The sequence below is a fragment of the Crocuta crocuta genome, unplaced genomic scaffold, assembly GCF_008692635.1.
Source record: "Crocuta crocuta isolate KB4526 unplaced genomic scaffold, BGI_CrCroc_1.0 scaffold88, whole genome shotgun sequence".
Lineage (NCBI taxonomy): Eukaryota > Metazoa > Chordata > Mammalia > Carnivora > Hyaenidae > Crocuta > Crocuta crocuta.
Genome location: NW_027532420.1, coordinates 700,150 through 722,490, shown reverse-complemented (window position 1 = coordinate 722,490; position 22,341 = coordinate 700,150). Strand labels below are relative to the sequence as shown.

The window sequence follows — 22,341 nt, the reverse complement described above, 5'->3', positions numbered from 1 at the left end:
CTAAACACTTAGTAGATTAACTAAATAAATAATGGTATACCTATACAATGACATATATTACAGCCATTTAAAATGTAGAATTATATCTACTATTAAAACAAAAAGCTAAAAACATCTGAGTAGTATGGCTGCATCTTGATTAAAAAAGTGTGTAGCTAGAAAAAAATTGGGAAGTATACACAACAAAAGGTATGGTTATATTTGGAAAGTAGCATTGTGATTTTTGTGTGTTTTACAATGTATTTATTGTCCTATTTAATGCCCCACTTTTATAATTGAATAAGAGAGTCAGCTATTGTTGCTACCACTTCAAAGTTATATATTATTATATGAAAACATAGACAACAGTTCCATAGTTCTTTTCATTTTTAGAAGGTAACTTTTTTTTATAAATTTTTAAAAAATGTTTTATTTACTTCTGAGAGAGGGCATGAGCAGGGGAGGGTCAGAGAGAGAGAGAGGGAGATACAGAAACTGAAACAGGCTCCAGGCTCTGAGCTGTCAGCACAGAGCCCGACACGGGGCTTAAACCCACAAATAGTGAGACCATGACCTGAGCCAAGGTCGATGCTTAACGGACTGAGCCACCCAGGCGCCCCAAGAACTTGATCTTTTTAATAATGTCCCCTCCCATCCTTTCTTAAACTGTGTGTGAGGTGGGAGCTGAAGGCAAGTGCCGCAGGGAGGCGCACCTGACCTTCAGGCTTCCTGCTGATGAACCTGCTGGCGGGGCCCAGGAATCCCTTGAAACAGGCTCAGTGCCTGTGTGGCCCCTACAAGCATGCAGCTTTGTCCTGCAGGTGGGGACACAGAGCCAAGGGCCCCTCTCTTCCTCTGATCCCGTCGCCTCTCAGGGGCATGGCCAAGGCCTGGACTTAGGCCTCCGCTGTGCCTCAGGACCAGCGTTAAGAACCATCTCTGTCGCGCTCTGCCTCCCCCCTCCATTCCTCTGCCCCTCCCCGCTCACACCTGCCTCCTGCCTCTCTGTCCTGCTTTCTCTTGGCTGTCTTCTCCTCCCCCTACCCGCACACCTTCCCCCACCCAGTGTCTCACTCTCCACGTCAGGGAACCTATCTTCTAGCCACTTCTGTCGTTTGGACTTCTTAAGGCCCAAGGATCAGAGCAGGCAGACCAGCAAAGCAGGCAGCTAGCCACAGAAGAAAGAGAATTGAGCAGAGAGAGATGATACGAAAAAAAAAAAAACTTGGGGGCACACGTACAACAGTCCAGTGTCACTTAAGCATGGGGCACATGAAGGCAAGGAATAGAAAATAAAAACAGAAGGTCTAATCCACTTGGCAGATAATCTGTTATTCTGGGCTGTGGATGTGAGACTGTTCAGTGGCGAGCCATTCAGGGTTTTGAGCCTGAGAGTAACGAGACCCTAGAGGTGTTTTCCCGGCAGCCACTTGCTGGTGCAGCCTGAGTGTGCATGCCCAGCATGGGGCTTGGCTGCCATGGAAATGGGTGCCTTTTCTCATTTTCCTCAGGGCACTGTGTGGGCTGGCCCGAACTCTAGGTGCTTCTGGAAGTTTAATTCAGCGACAGTATTTAGAAAGGTGGGAGAGAGATGGGTGTCAGGAAGACCCATTTAGGAAGACCAGAGAGTCCAAATTGAATTCACAAGGAAGTAGACCATACTTAAGTCATCTTTGCGTATCTCTGGCATCTAGAAGGGTGACTATTGCCTAGGAGATCACCATACATGTTTAACAAATGAATAGAGTGGGTGAATATGACGGGCAAGACTGCTTAAGGAGATGCTCTTAGGGCTCACTGTGGGGGATGATGGGGGAGGGCGGGGGCTTGGGGCAACAGAAGACCCAGTGAATTCAGGAGTCAGGGCTCCCAAGCTCTAGAGCGTCCTGTGATTTTGAACATTTATTCATCAGTCAGTGAACATTATTAAGGTGCTAAGTAGTGGGGACATGGCAATGAATAAAATGTGCCAAATCCTGCTTTCCAAGATCTCATATGCTAGTGGCAATTAGCGTGAAGAAGAAAAACAAAGCAGGGTAGAGACAGAATGAAGGACAGGACAGGGCGGACTTCTTCATACAAGGTGGCCCAGGAAGGGCTGATAAGGTGTCAGAGCAGAACAGAGGTCACGGAGAAAGCCATGTGCCTGTTTTGCAAAGAGGCACGGCAGGCAGAGTGAACAGAAGCCCAGGAGGTGTGTTTGAGGACAAAAAGGGAGGCCGGCGTGGCTGATGGAGGGGGTCGGAGAGGAGCCTGCGGACACTGCCAGGTCATGAGAAGGACTTCGACTTTTACTTTGGGTGCGAAAGGAAGCCATTGGCTTCCTTGTGACTTAGAAAGGCTCATCTTGGCTCCTGAGGCTGAGCAGACTATTGGAAGCTCCCAGGTAGAAACACACAGACCAGTCAGCAGGCTTTTGCAGCGTGTCAGGTGAGGGAAATCGTGGCCGGTACTAGCCCCGTGGCAGTGGGGGTTCTAATAGTCAAAGTCTGGATTACAGCTGGAATGGTGGAGGCAGGAGACTTACTGGTGTTTGCCTGTGGGATGGGAGAAATGGAAATGGAGGGTGACAGGGAAGCTTTTAGCCTCAGAGGACCTGGATGAGTGGCATTCTCAGGTACTGGTAGGAGACTTAGGAGGAGCCCAGCATGAGGTCCATTTTCCATATGAAATTGAATTGCCTACTTAAATACACAAGTGGAGAAGATGGAAGAGCCAGCTGGCAATTTAAGTCTGGAATTTAGAGGAAAGAGCTTGTCGGGAGGTACAAGTTTGGATAATCAACCTGCAGATAATATTTATATTGATGGGGCTGGAAGAGATTCCCCTGAACAGTGAGTGTAGGTAGAAGCTAGGACTTCACTTGGGTTGATGAAAATTCATGAAAAAGAAGTACTGAGCCAATAATAACTACCTCCTTGCAAAGAAGCACATGAAACAGTCAGTGCATATCAAATTTCCTTGAAAATGATTGTGCTTAAATTTAAGACCATATTATTGGTGCCAGGTAATGGGGGGATGGTATTGTTTAAAGCAATAAACAGAAGCAAAAAGAAGTTACTTGTTTTGAGAGAAAGACGATGAGTTTGGCTTTAGAAATGTACTGAGATGTCAGCAAAATACCTAGGTGAACATCCAGGAGTAAATTTTAGAATTAGGACAAACATTTGTGGGAAAGTCCAGGGAAAAGCTATAGATTGAAGATGGAGTTATGAGATGAGATAGTTGCCCCTAAATTTTGGCCATTCCCTGTCTGCCTATATCTCCTACAGATACGTAACCAGCAGGACTAAGATGAGCTAAAGCTTCCTAATCTTAAATAAGTTAAGTCGTTCTACCTCCTGTTTCAAAGAGGTCGCACAAAGCTCACGGGGCAGATGTATGGCAATAATTGTTGAAAATGGAATTTGGATTGTGCTGACATATTTCAAATATGTTTGGTACTATGCTAGGTAGTTCACATTCACTCCGGCCCTGTAATGTGTACAGACTTCTCCTTCCCACTGTGGCTGAGAAAACTGACGTTCAAGAGGTTAATTACTACCAAGTTCACGACCAGGGTCTGTGTTAGAATTTGAACTCCTATCCATCTGAAGATGTCCGGCGTGCTCTGCCCACAGCCCCAGGGACCAGTGACAAGTAACTGGGATGAGAGAGTAGTCTCTTCCAAGAACAGCACTGTCACCTGAAGAAAGTCTTACAGTCTCTTCAGTCACTTTTTCTCTTGATTTTGGATATTTGTGGTTATCGTGAAACTACTGCCTTAGCCTTGTTCGAAATTCAGGCTTTTTTTTTTGAGATCAGCCACAGCACTTTTTTTCACTTACCTGTTGTCTTTTTCTGTTTGGGACCAGACACTCTCTTCTTAGGAGATAACGAAGGGATCCTAGACCATGAACAAGAAATCAGTTTAGAGTAAGTTGCAGACTCACACAATTCACCATTTGTACCTAGTTTCCAAGGCACAGCTGTGGCTGGTGGTTTCAGATCTGGACTAGATTTTTCTGAGGAAACTTTTAGAGAGGTGACGGGAACAGAAAGAAAGGACAGTCTGAAGCTTGGGAGGAACTGGCTTTAACAGCGTAATGCTTCCCTCCTGGCTAAGCATACGCCCATGGGTTTATGTGGCTCTTGTTACGTGGTGAAACAGAAAAGTACATAATCAAGGTCATTTTTTAGTTATTTTGTAAACCCGTGAGCAGGGATGGGCCCGATGTTGAGCCTGCAGTTTGTCTGCATTTTGGGATCTTCTTTAAACAAAATAACACGAAATTGCAGAGAGTCTTAGAAAGTGTCGTGCAACATAGGAGTCCTGAACTTAAGTTTCCACTTGCTCCATGGTAAATCCACTGCCATGTTGGAGAAGATTGTTGATTTAATGCTTATAGCAAAGGGAGGTGTAAAATCCATTACCACCTGGTACCGACGCATATGTGAAGATGTCATTGCCTCCCATTCCCTCCTCATAATTTCTGGTTTGAGATAAGTGTCCTGACTTTCCTATTTTGACACCAACCGAGGAAAGTGGGTATGACCTGAAGTCAGAGAGCCCTCTGCCCCACTGCGCGTTTGTCTCCAGAACGAGCCCACGTCCTGCCTCTGCCTGTGGGACTGGGAAGGAGAGCCAGGCAGAGACTCTCTAAGAAAGATTGGTTGCATCACAGTTTTGGGTAGAGATCTCATTGTGACGCTTGGATTTTATCATAAGGCATATACTGTAAAGAAAAAAATAAGTTAGGAGAAGCACTCTGTCAAAGAGGACTGATCAGTAAGAAAAAGCAATCTGGAAAGTAAATCAGATTTTCAGAAGCTATTTTGTTTCGGGAGGTGAAAGGTCATGTTACAAGGAGGTTAGAGCTCCTTAAGATGGCGGAATAGAAGCAGCAAATGACAAGCAATTTGTTTTTTTTGTTTTTTTTTTACGCCGATAAAAAGGTATGAGTCGGATTTACCTCAACAGCGGCTGGCTTGAAGTGCCATGGGGAGATGGTGATTTAGGTATGGTATCCACCCTTCCCAAACTGTCTTCATCTGAGAAAGTGAATGTTTTTACTCTACCAGTGTGGTGTTTACGGAACAGGGCAGGCTCTGTCCCCGTAAATTATGTACCAGATGTCTGGAGACTGCTGTTGTTTCTAAGTATAGTCCAGTCACCTCTTGTGTGGCTTCACAGAAGGCACCCGATTAGCCTGGCGCAAGTTACAGGTGTTTTGTAAAAACAGTTTTCACACTGAGGAAGAGTTAAATTGGACGTTAAAAAATAAAATCTTACCTACCCAGTTAAAGTCTTGTCAAGATTGTCAAGTTAGTGAACTGTTGTGTATGACAATATGTATAATTTTGCTTGGTTTTGAGAGAAAGCGTATAAATCGTTCTAATGTAACACATGCCCGTGTTGAAAGGTAAGCTATTTTATATGCAGCACAGTTGAACAGAAATTTGCGGTTGCCGAATTTCAGATTTTGAAGGGAAGAAGCAGGGAGGGGTGGAGACTTAGTTCAAAACAGGAACTGGAATGTGGTCTAGTACCTGTGATTCTCACACGTTACAGATTAATTTCAGAGCTTCTCTGGCATGACAAGGAATGAGGCAGGGTTGCTTGCGGGTTAAGTACGCAGAGTTCAAACAGACGTGTGCATCGAGTGCCATGCACGTACCGTAGGTCACTCCTTCAGTAGATGGACATGTCTTCATTTCCGGGAGCTCACTTGGGAAAAAGAAATGTAGAACCAGACATTGTTGGCTTCAATACATTTATAAATCATTCAGTTGCTTCAGTTTATTTAATTAAACTGAGAGCACTGAAAATTATTTTAGTCAACAGATGTTATTTATGGTTTGAGTTTCTCTAGTTTTGGAGAAAAATTATTGTTTCCTAAAATTCCTATTAAAAGCCCCCCTAACCCGTTTGTTTAACAAAGGTTATTATTTACTGTGTGTTTATAGAGCAGGCGCTGCACCTGCTCATTTCCATCCCCCCTCAGCCCTGTCTGACTTGCTGGTGCTTGTCCCATTTCTGGTGGAAACTGAACCTTGGAAAAGTTAGATGACTTCATGGAAGCCATTGTCCTAAACTGGGATGCAAATCCTGGCCTGCCTGGCCCCTTGTCTTTTTCCCCCTGAGCTGCTGTGCTCTAGCTCCCATCTATTTCTCATTTCATTCTCCTGCCCCTTGCCCTGCCCCCAACCTTCAACCCACCCCCCAGCCCCAACCCAGTTCTTGAAGGACAAATGGCGGACAGCAGGGGCCTATGCTGGTGTGCAGAGCTGAGTTCACCCCAGGGAATAAGAAGGCAGTGCACCCTCACACACCTCGGTCCCTGCCTGATGGACCAAGAGAATCCTCTTCCAACTCTGCGTATTTCCATTGGTTTTGTCACTGACACCCACCACGCTGCCCTGCAGACGGCACTGAAGTCCTTTGTCAGGCCACTGGAGGTCATGTTAATGGAAACAATAGCAAATACACATAGGTAAAATCTGGCTCAGCCTTTTTTCTCCCCACCATAAGAGACCTAAGTCTTGGTGAAAGAGAAATTGAGAGTGCCGCAGAGAGCTGTGTGACAGTCTGGGGGACAGGCGGTGGCTGGGGAATGGGCGGTATGTTCAGATACTTCCATTTCTTTATTTTGGTCCTTCTGTGGCCCGTTTGCTGAATGATCTTTTTCTTCCCCTTTCTGTTATGAACACCAGCAAGCAATGCTGGACGCTGTGTAATGCAACAATTTTGATGGGCAAACACATTACTTTGCAAAAGAAGGATGTCCAATTCCCGTCAGCTACAAATGTGGTTCACTTTGCTGCCCCTTAAAGGTCTTCATAAATATACTAGATAGCAATGAGCCTCATAAATATACTAGATAGAAATGAGGCCGAAATGAACCCAAAGGCTATTTCTCTAAACTTTTCCCAGTCTCGACATCTGGTTAATTGCCATTTAGCAAGTGACAATGAAAGCACAGACAGCAATAATGAATCAGCACCATGTAATTGCGGATATATCTTTCAGAGGTAAACTAAGGTCATGAAACTTATTAAGCCAATATGCAGGAGAGAAAACATTATCAATATAATCATTATAAATACTATAAATGAGTATTTAAATTCATATATTTAAGCAATGATTACTTAAAACTTTATTAATTTACTACTGCTCTGCTGAGCAAGTTGAACTTCGTGATTTCACATATGTGATCTCTTTGGAAGGTTGTTATAATTTCCTTATTTAAGTACTTACAATAAAATTGATATATGTTCGTAAGTTCTCCAGAGTTTCACTCTGCAATCAAGTTTACTTTAATGATAAAACAAACAGATGTGTATGATTTTTATTTTTTAAAGTTTACTGATTTATTTTGAGAGAGAGAGAGAAACAGAGCTTATGAGCAGGGGAGGGACAGAGAAAAGGGGGAGAGAGAGAATCCCAAGCAGGCTCCTCACTGTCAGCTTGGAGCCAGATGCAGGGCTCGATCTCAGGAACTGTGAGAACATGACCTGAGCTGAAATCAAAAGGCGGATGCTTAACTGACTGAGCCACCCAGGCGTGCTGATGTGTATGATTTTTAAAGCATAATGTTTTATCTCAGAAGGTGAAACTCAAAATATAGCTGTTCCCCCAAATATTATTTATGATGGAAAATTTTGCATTTTATTTAGTGAGAACATAATGTTCCAATTTCTTAGAAATGATTGCTTTGTCACAAAATATTATCCTGTCAACAAATATTTATTGCTGTGCATTCCAATTCTATTTTTAATATATAATAGGAGTGTCGCATATGGGAAAGCAAGAATACCCCAAAGCTAATAACACTAACTCTTCTTTCCATTGACAGCTCAAAGAATTGGATGTCTGGCTTGCTAATCCTTTTGAATAAGCAAGAAATAATGCTGGCTGGGAAGGGAAAACAGAGCAGTGTCATAACTAACTCTAGTTAGATTATGTGGCTCTCCTTAAGTGATACTGTTTCTTTTGGTTCTCATTGGTCAGCTTTAAAATAGAACTCATGAGGCGCCTGGCTGGCTCATTCTGTTAAGCGTCCGTCCCTAGGTTTCAGCTCAGGTCATGATCTCCGCGTTCGTGAGATCAAGCCTTGTATCGGGCTCTGAGCTGACAGCTTGGAGCCTGCTTGGGATTCTCGCTCTCCATCTCTCTCTGCCCCTTCCCTGCTTGCACTCTCTCTCTCTGTCTCAAAACTAAATTAAAACACAAAAATTTTAAAAATAGAACTAACACTTGTCTATGCCTCCGCGAGTGTGAGAAGGAAGGGGGTAATGCACGCAGTGCTTGCATCGGGGTCCCACGCATAGTCACCACCACCGGGCATCAGCTACCAGGGCCGTTACTGGTAAATCAGCGGTAATGGTNACTTGTCTATGCCTCCGCGAGTGTGAGAAGGAAGGGGGTAATGCACGCAGTGCTTGCATCGGGGTCCCACGCATAGTCATCACCACCACCGGGCATCAGCTACCAAGGCCGTTACTGGTAAATCAGCGGTAATGGGAAGAAGAGGCTGCCCCCTCTCCCTCAGGATTTGTATCTTCAATAACATCCCATAATGTCACTGGATATAAAAAAGACTGATGGTTGGCAGTTGACTTCTGCCCTCTCTACCAGGTTCACTCGGTCATTTCAATAATCCTGTGGTATGTGACCCACATTTTATTCAGTGAAATCATTTGGACCTCGCTTACGGGGTCCTGGCAGAGTTCTTCCGTGGGAACATAACTGCAGCATAGGTACGTGTGAGGCTTTTTCAGAGGTGTGAAAACACAGAAGCCACGCAGTGGTTCTAAAGTACGAGCCCTTACTACGTCTCCACTGACTTCCCGACCTATTCGGACAGCTTCAGACGTGCTTTTCATAAAATGTATGTTTATACCAGCTAAGTGACTTTATTTAAACTGCACTAGGACTGATGGCAGGATTTTTAAACATTAATTTTGTTTACTGCGTCCTGTGGATCCAAAATAGGAGGAAGAGGGAGGGATATTAGCAAATATGACCCCATTACATGGGGAAGATTCTCCCTCTAGCCAGCATTGCGTCAGTTTATCAGCCAACGACACCCTTTAAAGGAATGTTTTTCTGACTGGCACAGTCTGCATGTGTAATCACTTAAAACCCTCCGCCGTGATCTCCCTTGTACATTAAATAGAATCAACAGTGCTGATCCTGTTTAAATTACAAGGAAATCACTGGGCACCAACCCAGGATCACAGAAACCACATGGGAGCACCCAAGGGTGGGAGAAACGGTGGCTGGCTGCCAGGTGGCTCTGGGGGAGGGAAGGAAGTGGGGGTTTCCACACGGAAGGGAACTGATTTTCTACTGGGGGGGGCACAGGAGGCACGTAAGAAGGGGAACTTGGGGGACGTGGTGGGTCAGTGCCTTTTTCATCACGACGTGGGGTTGGAGGGGTTCAGTGCCATCATCTGCCGACCACTGGTACAGGGAGATTCAGCGACCCCGGACTGAGCCCTTGGCATTATCCGTACCATTTCAAACATCCATGAGAGTCTGCACCTCCCAACCCGCGACACCGCTTTCTAGGGCCCACTTGGCTTGTTCCGTGGTGCAGGACGTGGGGGTCAGCTACTCCTTCTCCTTGGCAACCTGGTATAGCCCCTTTATACCTCAGGGCAAACTTTAAGGAGAGGTCAGTCTGGGGGAGGAGAGAGAAGGGGGAAGGCAGGGCGGGCATGGAATGGAGAGAGGGGGGTGTTCCAGCTGCTGTCCTCCTTAAAAGTACCCAAGAGTTTTCTGGGGTGAGGCGCCTGGGGGGCTCAGTCGGTTAAGCGTCTGACTTCAGCTCAGGTCATGATCTCACAGTTGGTGAGTTCGAGCCCTGCGTCAGGCTCCGTGCTGACAGCTCAGAGCCTGGAGCCTGCTTCAGATTCTGTGTCTCCCTCTCTCTGTGCCTCTCCCCTGCTCACACTCTGTTTCTGTCTCTCAAAAATAAATAAAGATTAAAAAGTTTTTTTGGGTTCTAGCTGAGAAACCATGAAACTTTTGCGGCATATCTAAAGGACCTTGATCTTCCCCTTCTTTAGAAGATAGTTCAAAAGGTGCAGTAGTTCTGGGATAGGTCAGTTCCAGAGCACGCATTATAGCCCTCTGCATTCGGAAACTGCGAGGCTGGATCCTTTAGGCAGGAATCTGACTTCCTGGTATACGGTCCGGTGTCCCGGTCACCTTGTTGAACATGGACTCTGAAGAGTGTGTATTTCACAGGACCTGACTGTGTGTGTCAGGGTGCACTCACAGATCTCGTCTTTTTTTGCCAATAGGCTCCTGGGCAGATCGGTCACCACTGCACGAAGCAGCAAGTCAGGGTCGTCTTCTTGCTCTGCGAACACTGCTATCACAGGTACAGTTATGGCTGAAAATACACCCCTGTCCCATGAGCATGGGGCATTAATTTTCAAAAGTAATTAAAGAAAAAATAATAAAGCTGCCTAATAACCGTTACCAGTCTTTGGGTTTTAACCCCTATATCAGCTCCCTACTTTGCATTTAGCTTTGAAATTTCTTTATAAATATGTTGGTATAATCTTATGTCTTAATGTATCACGTTTCCCATACAGTAAACTTTGTCACTGATAAACATATTTCAGCAAGAGGTAATTGGACGTATTATTCATTAAGCACTCCAACTACGCTTAACTCTACACAGTGTGTGCAGCAGTTAGCTGCAGAGAAAGTTTGGTCATAAAAAATCCAAAATGGGATCATCGGAGCAGATGCCCAAACAAGCTTTTTTACATTAACCTGTCCTGTGTGATGGCGAATTACCCACGAACACTACACGACAATCATTTCTCCCCATGCCCGCTCCTCAGACTCCGCAGAGGCAAAACGAAAAGCGCAGATTCCTTACGGACACAGAAGGCGCTCTGGCTTAGCCTGGGCGGTTTTAAATGTGAACAGTCTGAGTCAGATGCTCACCCAGATCTGGAAGGCGTCGTCCTGGGGCTTCCCGGGATCAGGGAGGAGGGGATGCCCTCGGTGGCTGTGGGAGAAGGATGAGCAGTGATGCCGGGTTACGGGTGATGCCAGGGCACGGCCTGGGACTCGGGACGCCTGCATTCCAGGTGGGCTCTTGACGAGAATCACAGCCTTCCCGGCCTGCCTTTTCTCATGTGAACATGTAGGATGAGATGCTCCTGCAGGGCTGTCCTGTTCTGTGACAACCATGTGGCCATTTTGTTCGCACACCATGTGATGGAAAAAAACAAAAACAAAAACACCTACCGAAAAGTCAGTGATTTCTAAAGGTAACCCCCGCCTCCCCCAGCCACCTACGGGAACCACCACACAGTTCTTCGAGAGGGGCGCAGTCTCACGATGTTTTCCGACATGCATCTCATGTCCACCGACGCGCCAGCCAGGAAGAGTCAGAGGCTGCCCCCAAAGCCTGATGTGCACGGGAATCCAGAACTTCACCGACGCTTGGCCACCTGGTCACCCCGGCCCGTGGCAGCGAGGAATTAGCTCTTTCAAGGCTGACTGTTGGCTAGACACTTCGAAATCTTTGGAAAGATAACTTACAGGATCTAAAAAGTTGCCTCTTGCTAGTGACAAAGATTGGAGGTGAATCTTTTCTTGCCTTCATTTTAAGATTCCTCCTGTCCATCCTGGTTCTACGGACCATGGTGGTCTCTTAATAGGTTATGGGGATTTGGCCATGAAAACCTTCCTATTACAGTGGTTAGTATAATTGTCAGTAGACACCTGAGTTACCAAAAATAGCAAGAAAGCAAAGAATCTCGTGTTCTGATACTATTTAATGAGTTTAGTCTGATATCATTAGTTCAACTGGAATAAACTCTCTTGTTGGTTTCAATTCGAGTTTTAAAGTGTTTACTTGATTTTGATTGGATAATAAAATAAAATGGAACACTTCCTCTATGCAGAGCACTGTAACAGGTGCTTTACATACATCATGCTGACAATGACCCTAAAATTTAGAGGTTAGTATACTCGTCCAAATTAAAATAATTACTGCATTCTAGATCAAGGCTTCATGCCCAAGCTCTGACTTGATCGTCAGAGCTCTCAACCACAAGAATAGAACCCAGTCACTCCTACCTAGTGACAAAAGTTCACACCGCGGCTCACTGCCGTTTAGAGTATTTTCCCCCAGTCGGGGCTAACCTGTAACTTCACAGCCCCAAATCAAAACAAGTGGGCCAGCCTATAAACAGTCTCCAGTTCTACAAGATAAAAAACAAAACAGCAGCAATCAAAACAGTTCATAAAGGCCACAGAAGGTTAAGGAAGCAGAGTTTTATGAAAACATTCAGCATCTACTAAACAAAACAATTCAGGCCTGTGGGGTTTAGGTACGGTGGTGGTGGTACAATAATGAGGTGTTTCTGACAGCTGATTGATTCCCTCTGTGGCATCTGACCTGGACTTTCCTGCTTAAACCTGACTCCCTGGGTGTCCTTGATCTTTTGTATCACTCCCTGATGACCTTTATAAAGATGATTTCATACAGTGTTTTGCTCACCTTCAAAATTATTCATGTCGTATTTAGGGCTATAACGTAGATGCAGTCACGATAGACCACATCACCCCACTGCACGAAGCCTGCCTCGGAGACCACGTGGCGTGCGCCAGGACCCTACTGGAGGCTGGAGCTAATGTGGGTACCCGCTAAACCATTAATCGCTTCACGTCTGCTGACTAAGATAATTGAACGAAGCTCTCATTTTGCTTCTCTTTCCGTAGTAGTTATCAAAAATAGCAGAGTAAAAAGAAATCACATTGCTTCAGTCTTCTCAGTGCACTCCAAGAAGGATTTCCAGTCATTGCAAAAATGCGTAGCATGTTATATTAATGTAGAATGTTCTCTAAGTTATTTTCTATTCTCATGATTCTGAACTACCGTGGATGGACCTCTTTATGCCTGTTTACCCGTCTTTGGATGATTTTCTTAAAATATTTTTAATGTTTATTTATTTCTGAGAAAGAGAGAGACTGAGACAGAGAGAGAGAGAATGAGCAGGGGAGAGGCAGAGAGAGAGGTAGACACCAAATCTGAAGCAGGCTCCAGGCTCTGAGCTGTCAGCACAGAGCACACCACAGGGCTCAAACTCACAAACTGCAGGATCATGACCTGAGCTGAAGTCAGATGCTTAACTGAGCCCCGCAGGTGCCCCAGGAAGATTTTCATTAGATAAATTCTCAGAAATAGAATTTCCCATTTCTCTGATTTACCACCAGTAAGGTGACCTCATCACAGCGTTTGTCACCATCACATTTGTGGACTTTTCTCCTAGTTGAAAGGCACCTGACCATTGAATTCATTTTTGTTTACTTGACTCTTATCTATGGATTTTCATGACTTTTATTAGCTGTATGGCCACTCTTGTGATTTATCTACCACATCATATTTCTGTTTATCTCTTGACTTTTAAAAGCTTTGCTTATTGATGTGTGTGACCTCAATCTTCTTTGTCACATTTACTGCGCACATTATCCCAGTGATCTCTGTTAGATTGTATACATTTCTTAAATGCCTCGCATTTAATCACGTGCGACTCTGTGGCTCTCATTCTTAAACTCTGTGGCTCTCATTCTTAAACTCTGCTTTGACGTAGGTAAATGCAATCACGATCGACGGTGTGACTCCATTATTCAACGCATGCTCACAGGGCAGCACCAGCTGTACGGAACTTCTTCTAGAATATGGTGCCAAACCCCAGCTGGAGTCATGTCTTCCTTCTCCCACACATGAGGCCGCCAGTAAAGGTGACTTAGTTATGGGGCTAGGTGATGAGGGGAGGAAGTCCCTTTACCAACATGGAGTACTCCATTTTGCTTTCAATGAGTAATGGCAGGGAAGAGCCTGAGATGAGGTGCAAGGAGATGGCCGCGTCAGGAGTGAACTCATCTCTGCTTTATGTCGGCAGGTCATCACGAATGCCTAGAAATACTGATATCCTGGGGTGTAGATGTTGACCAAGACGTTCCTCATCTGGGAACTCCACTGTATGTAGCGTGTATGTCACAGCAATTCCACTGCATCCGGAAGCTTCTTTATGCTGGTAATTTTCAGACCTCTCCCATTCTGTCCATACACAAAAGCAATTATTCGGATCCATATGTATGTCTCTAATAAACTTCATAAAGATATCACATTGCTAAAAACGTTCTTATTCCAAGCATTGTTCCATGTAAGTATGAAACCCATAAAAAAGAAGTTGCATTCTTGGTAATGCCACTTCACCTCACAGGTCCAAAAGCCCTGCTTATAAAGATCATAAAATGTAAAACCTCAAGGTTGGTCTAGTGTTTTCCAATATGTATTTCTTCATGAATAAATCCATCACCAGAAATTTTAGGGACAGTAACTGCTTAGCTACCGTATCTTCTTGTACCAGTCGTAAGAAGTCATGTGCTCACCCGACTGTGTCCTGTCCCATTTACCTACAAAGACTTAACAGCCTATTCTTCTTACTTGAAACAAGCCAGTTGCTCAGGGTTCAGTGTTAGCCTCCTGAGAAACTTGGCCTCATCCTTTGAGACCATAGTGGCGTGTCGCCCTAGGAACAGGAGCTGTCTTCAGGATGTGGATTTTGTTCTTTCCCCACTGTCTCCTTTCCTTTCCATGGCACCTCTCCTGTGGCAGGTGCCTAAAATATACCTGCAATGGATAAATGGATTTCCATGCTTTTTACTGTTTATGCCATCATTTGGCCTCTGACACACTCACAATATCTTTGCTAAATTATAAGCTTCTGCAGACAGTTTCTACTCAGCTACTTCACTCCCTTTATGTCTAATTAAGTCTTCAATGTTACCTCCACTAGTAATTGTGGACACGTTGTTATTTTCTGGCTGTGATCACCCATGAATTTGTAGAACCAGAAGAGTTTCTTTATTGCCTCTTTTTNTTTACTTTGCTAGGAATATTATTCTTTCCACCAAAAACTTTCTACTGGGTAAGAAAGATAGTGCTGTTGGTAACTGTGGATTGATTGTCATTATCAGGCTCTGCTCTCCCATAAAATTAACATAAACAGTTTATGCTTTCTCTATGGAAATTTTTTTATGGACTGTCATTCTTTCACGAAACATTGTGTATTTGGTTTAAAAATAGGAAAACAATTACATCTATTGAAATGTGAAAGTAGCAGGAAGGCCTAAAGGGACCGTTAAAATGTACTGCGTCTTGTAAACATCATCAGTTTTATTGATCGTATCAGAAAACAGAGTTGAAAAGGACTTACGCATTTTTGCTGATAGATAGTTCTTGGTGTTGGAATCATTTACGCGCTGGGAAATGAGGTTACTGCTCTCCAGTTTACACAGTATTGACTCATTGCACATGTACTGAATGGCCACCATGTGTCAGGATGTGTACTAAGATAAAATAACTATGTAATAAATAATTTAATAGATAAGGGTTTTTTTAATGGAAGATTTTTTAAAAATGTGCTTTTCACGTGGAAATACAATGTGCCTTTCTATTTAAAAGGTTCAATGCCTTTATATATTTACTGACTTACACTCTATGAGTGAGAAGTGACAAAGTCTGTGCACCTTTCGCCTAAATAGCCCACACACGTAGATTCGTGAGTTTTCTGGGAAACACAAAGAGCTCTATTGCCTTAAAATAAACAAAGAGAGGAAGAGCAACAAGCTCTTGAATAATCTAAGAAAGACCAATCATGATGAAAACAGACATGAGTGAGCCTCATCATGCTCTGTTTAAAATACCAGTTACTATGATTACTTCGGGGGCTTTAAAACATTTAAAAATATTTTGTATTATGGGATCTTTCAAGCATAGAGAAAAAATACTAGAGAACGTCACAAACCTGCAGTCTCCATCTATGTGTACCAAGTTTTAATCGGTACATTTGAAGTGTGTGTGTGTGTGTGTGTGTGGGTGTGTGTGTGTATTTGTGGGGAGAGAGAGAGAGAGGAGGGAAGTAACTCATTACAGAGGTGAGTCCTCAGCATCATACCCTGCAGCCTGCACTGAGGTAGGCGACTGGTCTAACAGCTTTTGTTGAGATCTCTCATCATTCCTTGTCTCCACATAGGTGCCGACGTACAGAAAGGCAAGTACTGGGACACCCCCCTGCACGCCGCTGCCCAGCAGTCCAGTGTGGAGACTGTCAGCTTACTGCTAGAATTTGGAGCAGATATCAACGCCAGAAATACAGAGCTGCTTCGACCTGTAGATGTAGCGACTTCCAGCAGTTTGGTGGAAAGATTACTGCTTCAACATGAAGGTGAGAATACATGTGAGCCGTTCAAAAACACAGGGCGCCTGGGTGGCTAGGTCGGTGGAGCGTCTGACTCTGGATTTTGCCTCAGGTCATGATCCAAGGTCGTGGGATCGAGCCCTGCATTGTTGAGCTCCGCACTAAGGGCGGAACCTGCTTAACATGCTCTCTTGGCCTCTCCCCCAACCCCAGCTCATGCTCTCTCTCTCTCTCATTCTCTCTAAAAATAAAACAAAAAACAAAAAAAAAAAAACCCACAAAAATACATTTGCCCAAAAGTGATCGATGCAAATGAAAGACTTTGTGTTGACACGTCAGTGACATTGACCTAACATTTAAAATTTTTGAAGCAGATGATTTTTTCAACTGAGGTCCTATCTGTAAAGAAGATACCACAATGATCTCAATTTTCTTTTTTTCATCTTACGTAAACTTTATATTCATTTGGTTATATTGAATGTATTCAGTTTGTTTTGACAATACATAATAGGTAATTCTGTTTAATATCTGCTGAGAAATATTTGGAAACATGTCCCCTTTTCTAAGGGCATACAGCCTCTATAATGTAGAAACAGAATCAGGAAATACTTTCATACCTAAGACTTCTGTTATTTAAAATTTTTTGTGATGTTTATTTATTTCTTGAGAGAGAGAGACAGAGCCTGAGCAGGGGAGGGTCAGAGAGAGAGGGAGATACAGAATCTGAAGCAGGCTCCAGGCTCTGAGCTGTCAGCACAGAGCCCGACACAGAGCTCAAACCCACGAACCGTGAGATCGTGACCCGAGCCAAAGTCAGATGCTTAACTGACTGAGCTACCCAGGTGCCCCAAGACTTTTGTCATTTTAAAACAATTTCTTAATTGTGGCTCAGGCACTATAATAAAATTCATTTTGGCTTAACCAGTAAGCCTACTTTGAGAATAAGATGTAACTTAAAACTTTCCCCCTTTAGTGCCTAAAGTTCTTGAGTCTTTTTTATATCTTCTTTGAAAAGGAGAATTTATTTCTGAGGCTTTTATGTGCAACAATAATCTCCTAAGCCTCAGTATTATACTGTTTGAAAGAACCCATGTGCAACACAATTAAAATAAGAGCTTATAAATAAAAGCAATAGGAATGCTTATACAAAAGCCTCTAGCCCAGCAGCCATCCTACACTACTTTCCCTCAGAGCACTGAAACTTCTGGTTTATTTCCTGCATCTTACAACATACAAAACTCCATTCTGACTTTGACTACCAAGTGCGTGCCCGTCTTTTGCAGCCACTCCAAGCAGCCTTTGCCAGCTCTGCCGACTGTGTATCAGGAACTACATAGGAAGACCGAGACTGCACCTCATCCCCCAGCTCCAGCTTCCAACGCTGCTGCACAACTTCTTACAGTACCGATAAGACAGTGAAGTAACGCTAGATGCTTGTGAAGTCAGAACAATTCTAGTTCATCTGCACCGTGTACATTTCATACTAAAATATGCTAAACCTAGTGTATAAGGGAAATAGGAGGCCCTGGGGAAGAAGTGAAATCTCAATTTAAATTTTAAGTGTACTAGTGAGTTACTGCTGTTTTATGCATCTTTACCAGTTTGGGGGACTATAGCATATTTAAAATACCTGTATATTATTAACTATTCCCATGTGTCCTTTTTGATTTAGGAGAAAAAGAGAAATCTCCATTTTATTTTATTTTATTTTATTTGAGAAATCTCCATTTTAATGTTTCTTTTTATGAAGAAGAAAAATGCGAACTCCTACTGAAATTACATATTTTAAAAGGCCTCCATTCTTCAAATAATGCATTAACTTTTAAATTTTAGCCGCTGTAACTGATTATCTCTCTGTATTTGTTATATTAATGCAAAGTACAAGTATGGTTTAGAAAAGAGCAACTAGTCTCCTTTTTGAAATAAAGCTGACTGTCGTTCAGGAAACCCACCATGTCCAGTGTGCACCTGTCATTACAGTGATCGAGTCATGAAGAAGAGATAAATCGCCCCCGCCTGCAAAGATCTCACTAGTCACTTCACCACCTGAAATGTCCCCATTGCGGAAACTGGTTGGACTGGGGTGACGGCTCCTTTCATCTCTCCTGGGGTGGCTGGAACACTGCCCCCCTTGCTAGGACTATTTTAAGACGTCCCCCGTCTCCAGGGTAGCCTCTTAAGGCCTCTCTACAGGGCTTTCGTAGAGAAGGCCTTCTTTCAGCCTTCTTCCGTCTCAGAAACTGTCACTAGCTGATGGTGCCTGTGGGCGGAAGAACGTGAACTTCATACCCAATTGCGAAAGAGGCCCTGCCTGGGCCGGGCTCCAGGGATCGGGGCAGTCCAAGGCTGTGTAAAACAAAAGATAAAAAACTCATTCAATTGTGGGGTGTGCAGAGAAAACAAAAAGGGGGTGCCACTTAGCAAATGCAGAGACCTTACAAAAATTACCCCATACATACACCGTACTAATGCTGTTTCCAATCCTTCTCATGCAAAGCAAGCCTTCTGGCGTAGACCGTATTAGCAAGGGGGTGTCGTGTACAAAGTAGTGTCCTGGGCAGGATTAATACTGTGTTCATTTTCTTCTGCTTTAGCCGTGCTTCGGGGCGATATAAAACATAACAAGTTTTGTGCCTTCTTTGTAACTTAGACTAGGTTTGAGTCTGTTGTGGACTGAGAAACAGGATTATCAGGATACTCACTACAGTGTAAAGTAGAAAAGATTTTGATGAGTTGTATACATTTATCAAACTTTGATAAAATATTTTGACCACCATTTTAATAAGCCCAGGGGCTTACGTTTCTTTCTTCTCTGTTCTTGGCTGAATTTTGGAGACCTATGGGAAGCAAACTATTCTTGAATGGAACCCCAATGTCACTAAGATCGCATTTTTAAGTCGTGTTTAGATTCTCAAAAATAGAAATAAGGCTATAGCATATTTGTTAAAAAAAAATGTCTTCTGTATGCCTGAAGAGTTTTAAATAAGGCTGTTCCACTAAATAGCTCAGCCTAACAAATTTATCATGTCCTCATGAATAATGTGCATTTAATTTTTTAATTATAGAGTAACCTCATTACATGTAATTGGGTATTCAGACTGGTTTTTCATAAAACAGGTTTTGACTAGTATTTTCCCTGAGTTAGAGGTAGGCTTAGACTGTAAGGTACTAGAATTCATCCCTTTCCACTGGTCTTGTGGCAATAAGTGCATATCAATATTAAAATTAAAGTGAGTATTTTTAACATTCTAGTATGCTGATATCTTGTATCTTTGGTTGGGTATGACTGTCTTATGGAAGAAGTGTTCTAATTTAAACGTATCATATGTTTGTTAATATGTTAAAGTGTGACTATTATCCCTGGAATAAAATAATTTTTTTTCTGTTCTCATTAGTATTTGGTTTTATAACTGAAGGTAATGAGGACTAAGATTCAATTGCTCTAATTTTTTTCACCATTAGTTTTTAAATCACTGTATTATGGGCATTAGGAGAGTAGTGCAGATTGAAACCGATACTTCGAAGGTCTTCTAATCCAGATAAAGATCCAAGGACAAAAATCCCTAAAAGGCAAAGACCAAGCCAAACTATTTAACATGAGATTAAAGAAGTACAATGAAATAATCATTGTACCAAGGCAGTGCTGAAACATTTTGGAGGACAAGGTATTTAATTTCTGCTGTTGTTTTAACCACAGAGTATATGCAGTGTTTCTGAGGAAGTGCACAGAGACACTGTGAAAGACGGCCGGCCCCTTTGGAAAAGAGGGTCTAAATGTACTTAACTCTGTTCATTGCTCTGTGATGGTCTTGAACCCAAGTGACTGCGGCTGTCTGTTTACAAATTTTATAACTTATTCTCTCTCCCCCTTGGATTAGACTCACTTTTTTACTCTAATTTTCCAACTTCCTTATTCTAATGATCATTTATAATTAGTTTATCTTAAGGCCTGCCTTCTCTCTTAAAAATCTAAACAATCATTCTCAGACTTTTCAGTGAAAATTCAGGTGTAGGGCACCTGAGGGGCTCAGTTGGTTAAACGTCAGACTCTTGATTTTGGTTCAGGTCATGATCTCATGGTTCATGGGATCGAGCCCCATGTCACACTCTGTGCTAAGAGTGCAGAGCCTGCTTGGGATTCTCTCTCCCCCTCTCCCAGCCAGGCATGCTCCCTCTCTCTCTCAAATTAAATAAATAAATGTTTAAAAAAAAATTTGAGTTATTATCCCTCCATCTGCTCTAGGACCTTAAGTCATTTCAGCTCTCGAGGCCTCAGTTTTCTCCTTTTTTAAATGACTGGTATCTTCCCATTTTGAGTAGTATGCTCAAATTCAAGGAGTCTTTTAATAAGTAACTTCTGAAAATCATACATTTTTTAAAAATTTTAATGCTTATTAAAATGCTCTCCTTAGAGAGAGACAGCAAGCAAGGAAAGGGCAGAGTGAAAGAGAAAGACACAGAATCCAAAGCAGGCTCCAGGCTCCAAGCTGTCAGCACAGAGCCGGACGTGGGGCTCAAACTCACGAACCAGGAGATCATGACCTGAGCCGAAGTCGGATGCTTAACCAACTGACCCACCCAGGTGCCCTTCAGAGAGAACACTTTTCAAAACATTTTTGGTGTCTAAGAGGCTTACACTGTAGATACAAATTTTATAAAGCACCTGTTCAGGTGTACAGAGCCAACTTTATTCTTCTCGTAGAACGTCACATATATCTCAAGCGTTCCTTTCATCCCGTGAAATCTGGCCACTTTGGGGTAAACTCATTCAATTCCGTGCTTTCTCAGTCTCTCAGGGACACTCTTCAGATGACCCTGTTAATGCCAGTATTTTTCCTCTCACCCCAGTTCTTTCTGGGGTGACATCTGAATTCCAAAAGACTCTGAAACCCACTTTTGGGTGGGGGTGCTCATTGGCCAGGGTGTGCCCCCCCCACACACCCACCGGGTGTCCTGGGTCCGAGGAACGAGTGTTAGGAGTGAGGAGACAGAGTACAAAGGGCCTTTACAGGGAAGCCCGCGGTGGGAAAGCCGGAAAGCACACGATTCTCCCCGACTTCCTCTTGCCTCCTTGCCTTTGCCGCTGCTGTTCCCTCTGCCTGGAACGCCCCATCGGCCACCTGGCTGGTCACCGCCGTGTGTCCGCCGTGCTCGGTCTAAAAACTTACTTTTCCGCTCCGAGTTGCAAGGNAGCGAAAGTCGGACGCTCAACCGACTAAGCCACCCAGGCGCCCCTCATGTTTATTTATTTTTAAGAGAGACAGAGACAGAGATGAGTGGGGTTGGGGCAGAGAGAGGGAGACACAGAACCCAAGCTGGCTCCAGGCTCTGAGCTGTCAGGGCAGAGCCTGATGCCGGGCTTGAACCCACGCACTGAGAGATCATGAGCTGAGCCCAAGTCCCACTCTTAACTGAGCCACACAGATGCACCATGGTTCACTTTATTAATAAACAAATATATGAATAAACATGCCACAAAATATTACATAGCTCCACTATCAAGATCTATCCCATATTTTATCTCACATAATATGTACGCACATGCCACACTGCTGGTTTTTTGCATAACTTTTTGAAGGATTTTAATAAATTTGTATATTTAATTCATAATTGCCCATGCTACACTTCTTTTTTCTCTGCATTGCATTGTTCACTGATAAATCCCAAGCAACTAGGTCAGTGCCTGGCACATACTAAGGACTCAGATAATTGTTGAAAGAATGAATCATATATGGCAGGGCATCTTTGTGAAATGTGAAAACTTACAAATTACTTTGGAATATTATGTATTTTTTATAAACAATGTAATAACTAAGGGAATAGGTTAAGTCTGTAGATGTTAGACATTTATTCATTTTAATTTTGAAAATTTTTTCTTTGGCATTTTGGAGCAAATACTCTATCATTTCCGATTTCTAAACAAAAACTGACCTTGTCTTCTGGAAGGTTCTCACATCCTCAAAATGCTTGACTGACAATAGGCCTTTGGCTGGGCTGAATCCATAATACCTAAAAAGTAAATTTATAAGGAAAAAGGGTTTGGAGGGAAACTCTAAATTGGTTAGAAGCGAGGCTAACTACAACTAAGGCTGGGGCCAGGAATCACCACAGTCCAGAGCATCAGCTCCCCAAACTGCA

The 22,341-nt window shown here is 43.3% G+C and overlaps 1 protein-coding gene and 1 long non-coding RNA gene across 4 annotated transcripts in view; one reads left to right on the top strand and one right to left on the bottom strand.

Moving 5' to 3' along the window:
* Positions 1–17,847, top strand: part of ASB5 (ankyrin repeat and SOCS box containing 5) — a 47,711-nt gene extending 29,864 nt beyond the window's left edge. For 2 of the 3 annotated variants that reach the window (XM_077779072.1, XM_077779073.1), the window contains exons 2-7: positions 10,270–10,349; positions 12,522–12,629; positions 13,588–13,738; positions 13,900–14,034; positions 16,039–16,230; positions 17,487–17,847. In XM_077779072.1, the coding sequence (XP_077635198.1) occupies positions 10,270–10,349; positions 12,522–12,629; positions 13,588–13,738; positions 13,900–14,034; positions 16,039–16,230; positions 17,487–17,614 (794 nt within the window). In that variant the 3' untranslated portion in view covers positions 17,615–17,847. Of the gene's footprint in view, positions 1–4,916; positions 4,978–10,269; positions 10,350–12,521; positions 12,630–13,587; positions 13,739–13,899; positions 14,035–16,038; positions 16,231–17,486 lie in introns of those variants that run through there. The other variant, XM_077779074.1, reaches the window with a different exon arrangement.
* A 126-nt stretch (positions 17,848–17,973) lies between these two features.
* Positions 17,974–22,210, bottom strand: LOC144243933 (uncharacterized). The gene is made up of 3 exons (XR_013338806.1): positions 22,135–22,210; positions 18,663–18,802; positions 17,974–18,549 (listed from the first exon to the last, which is right to left on the bottom strand). It is a non-coding gene; the product is annotated as an uncharacterized LOC144243933 (long non-coding RNA).
* Between the last annotated feature and the right edge of the window lie 131 nt (positions 22,211–22,341).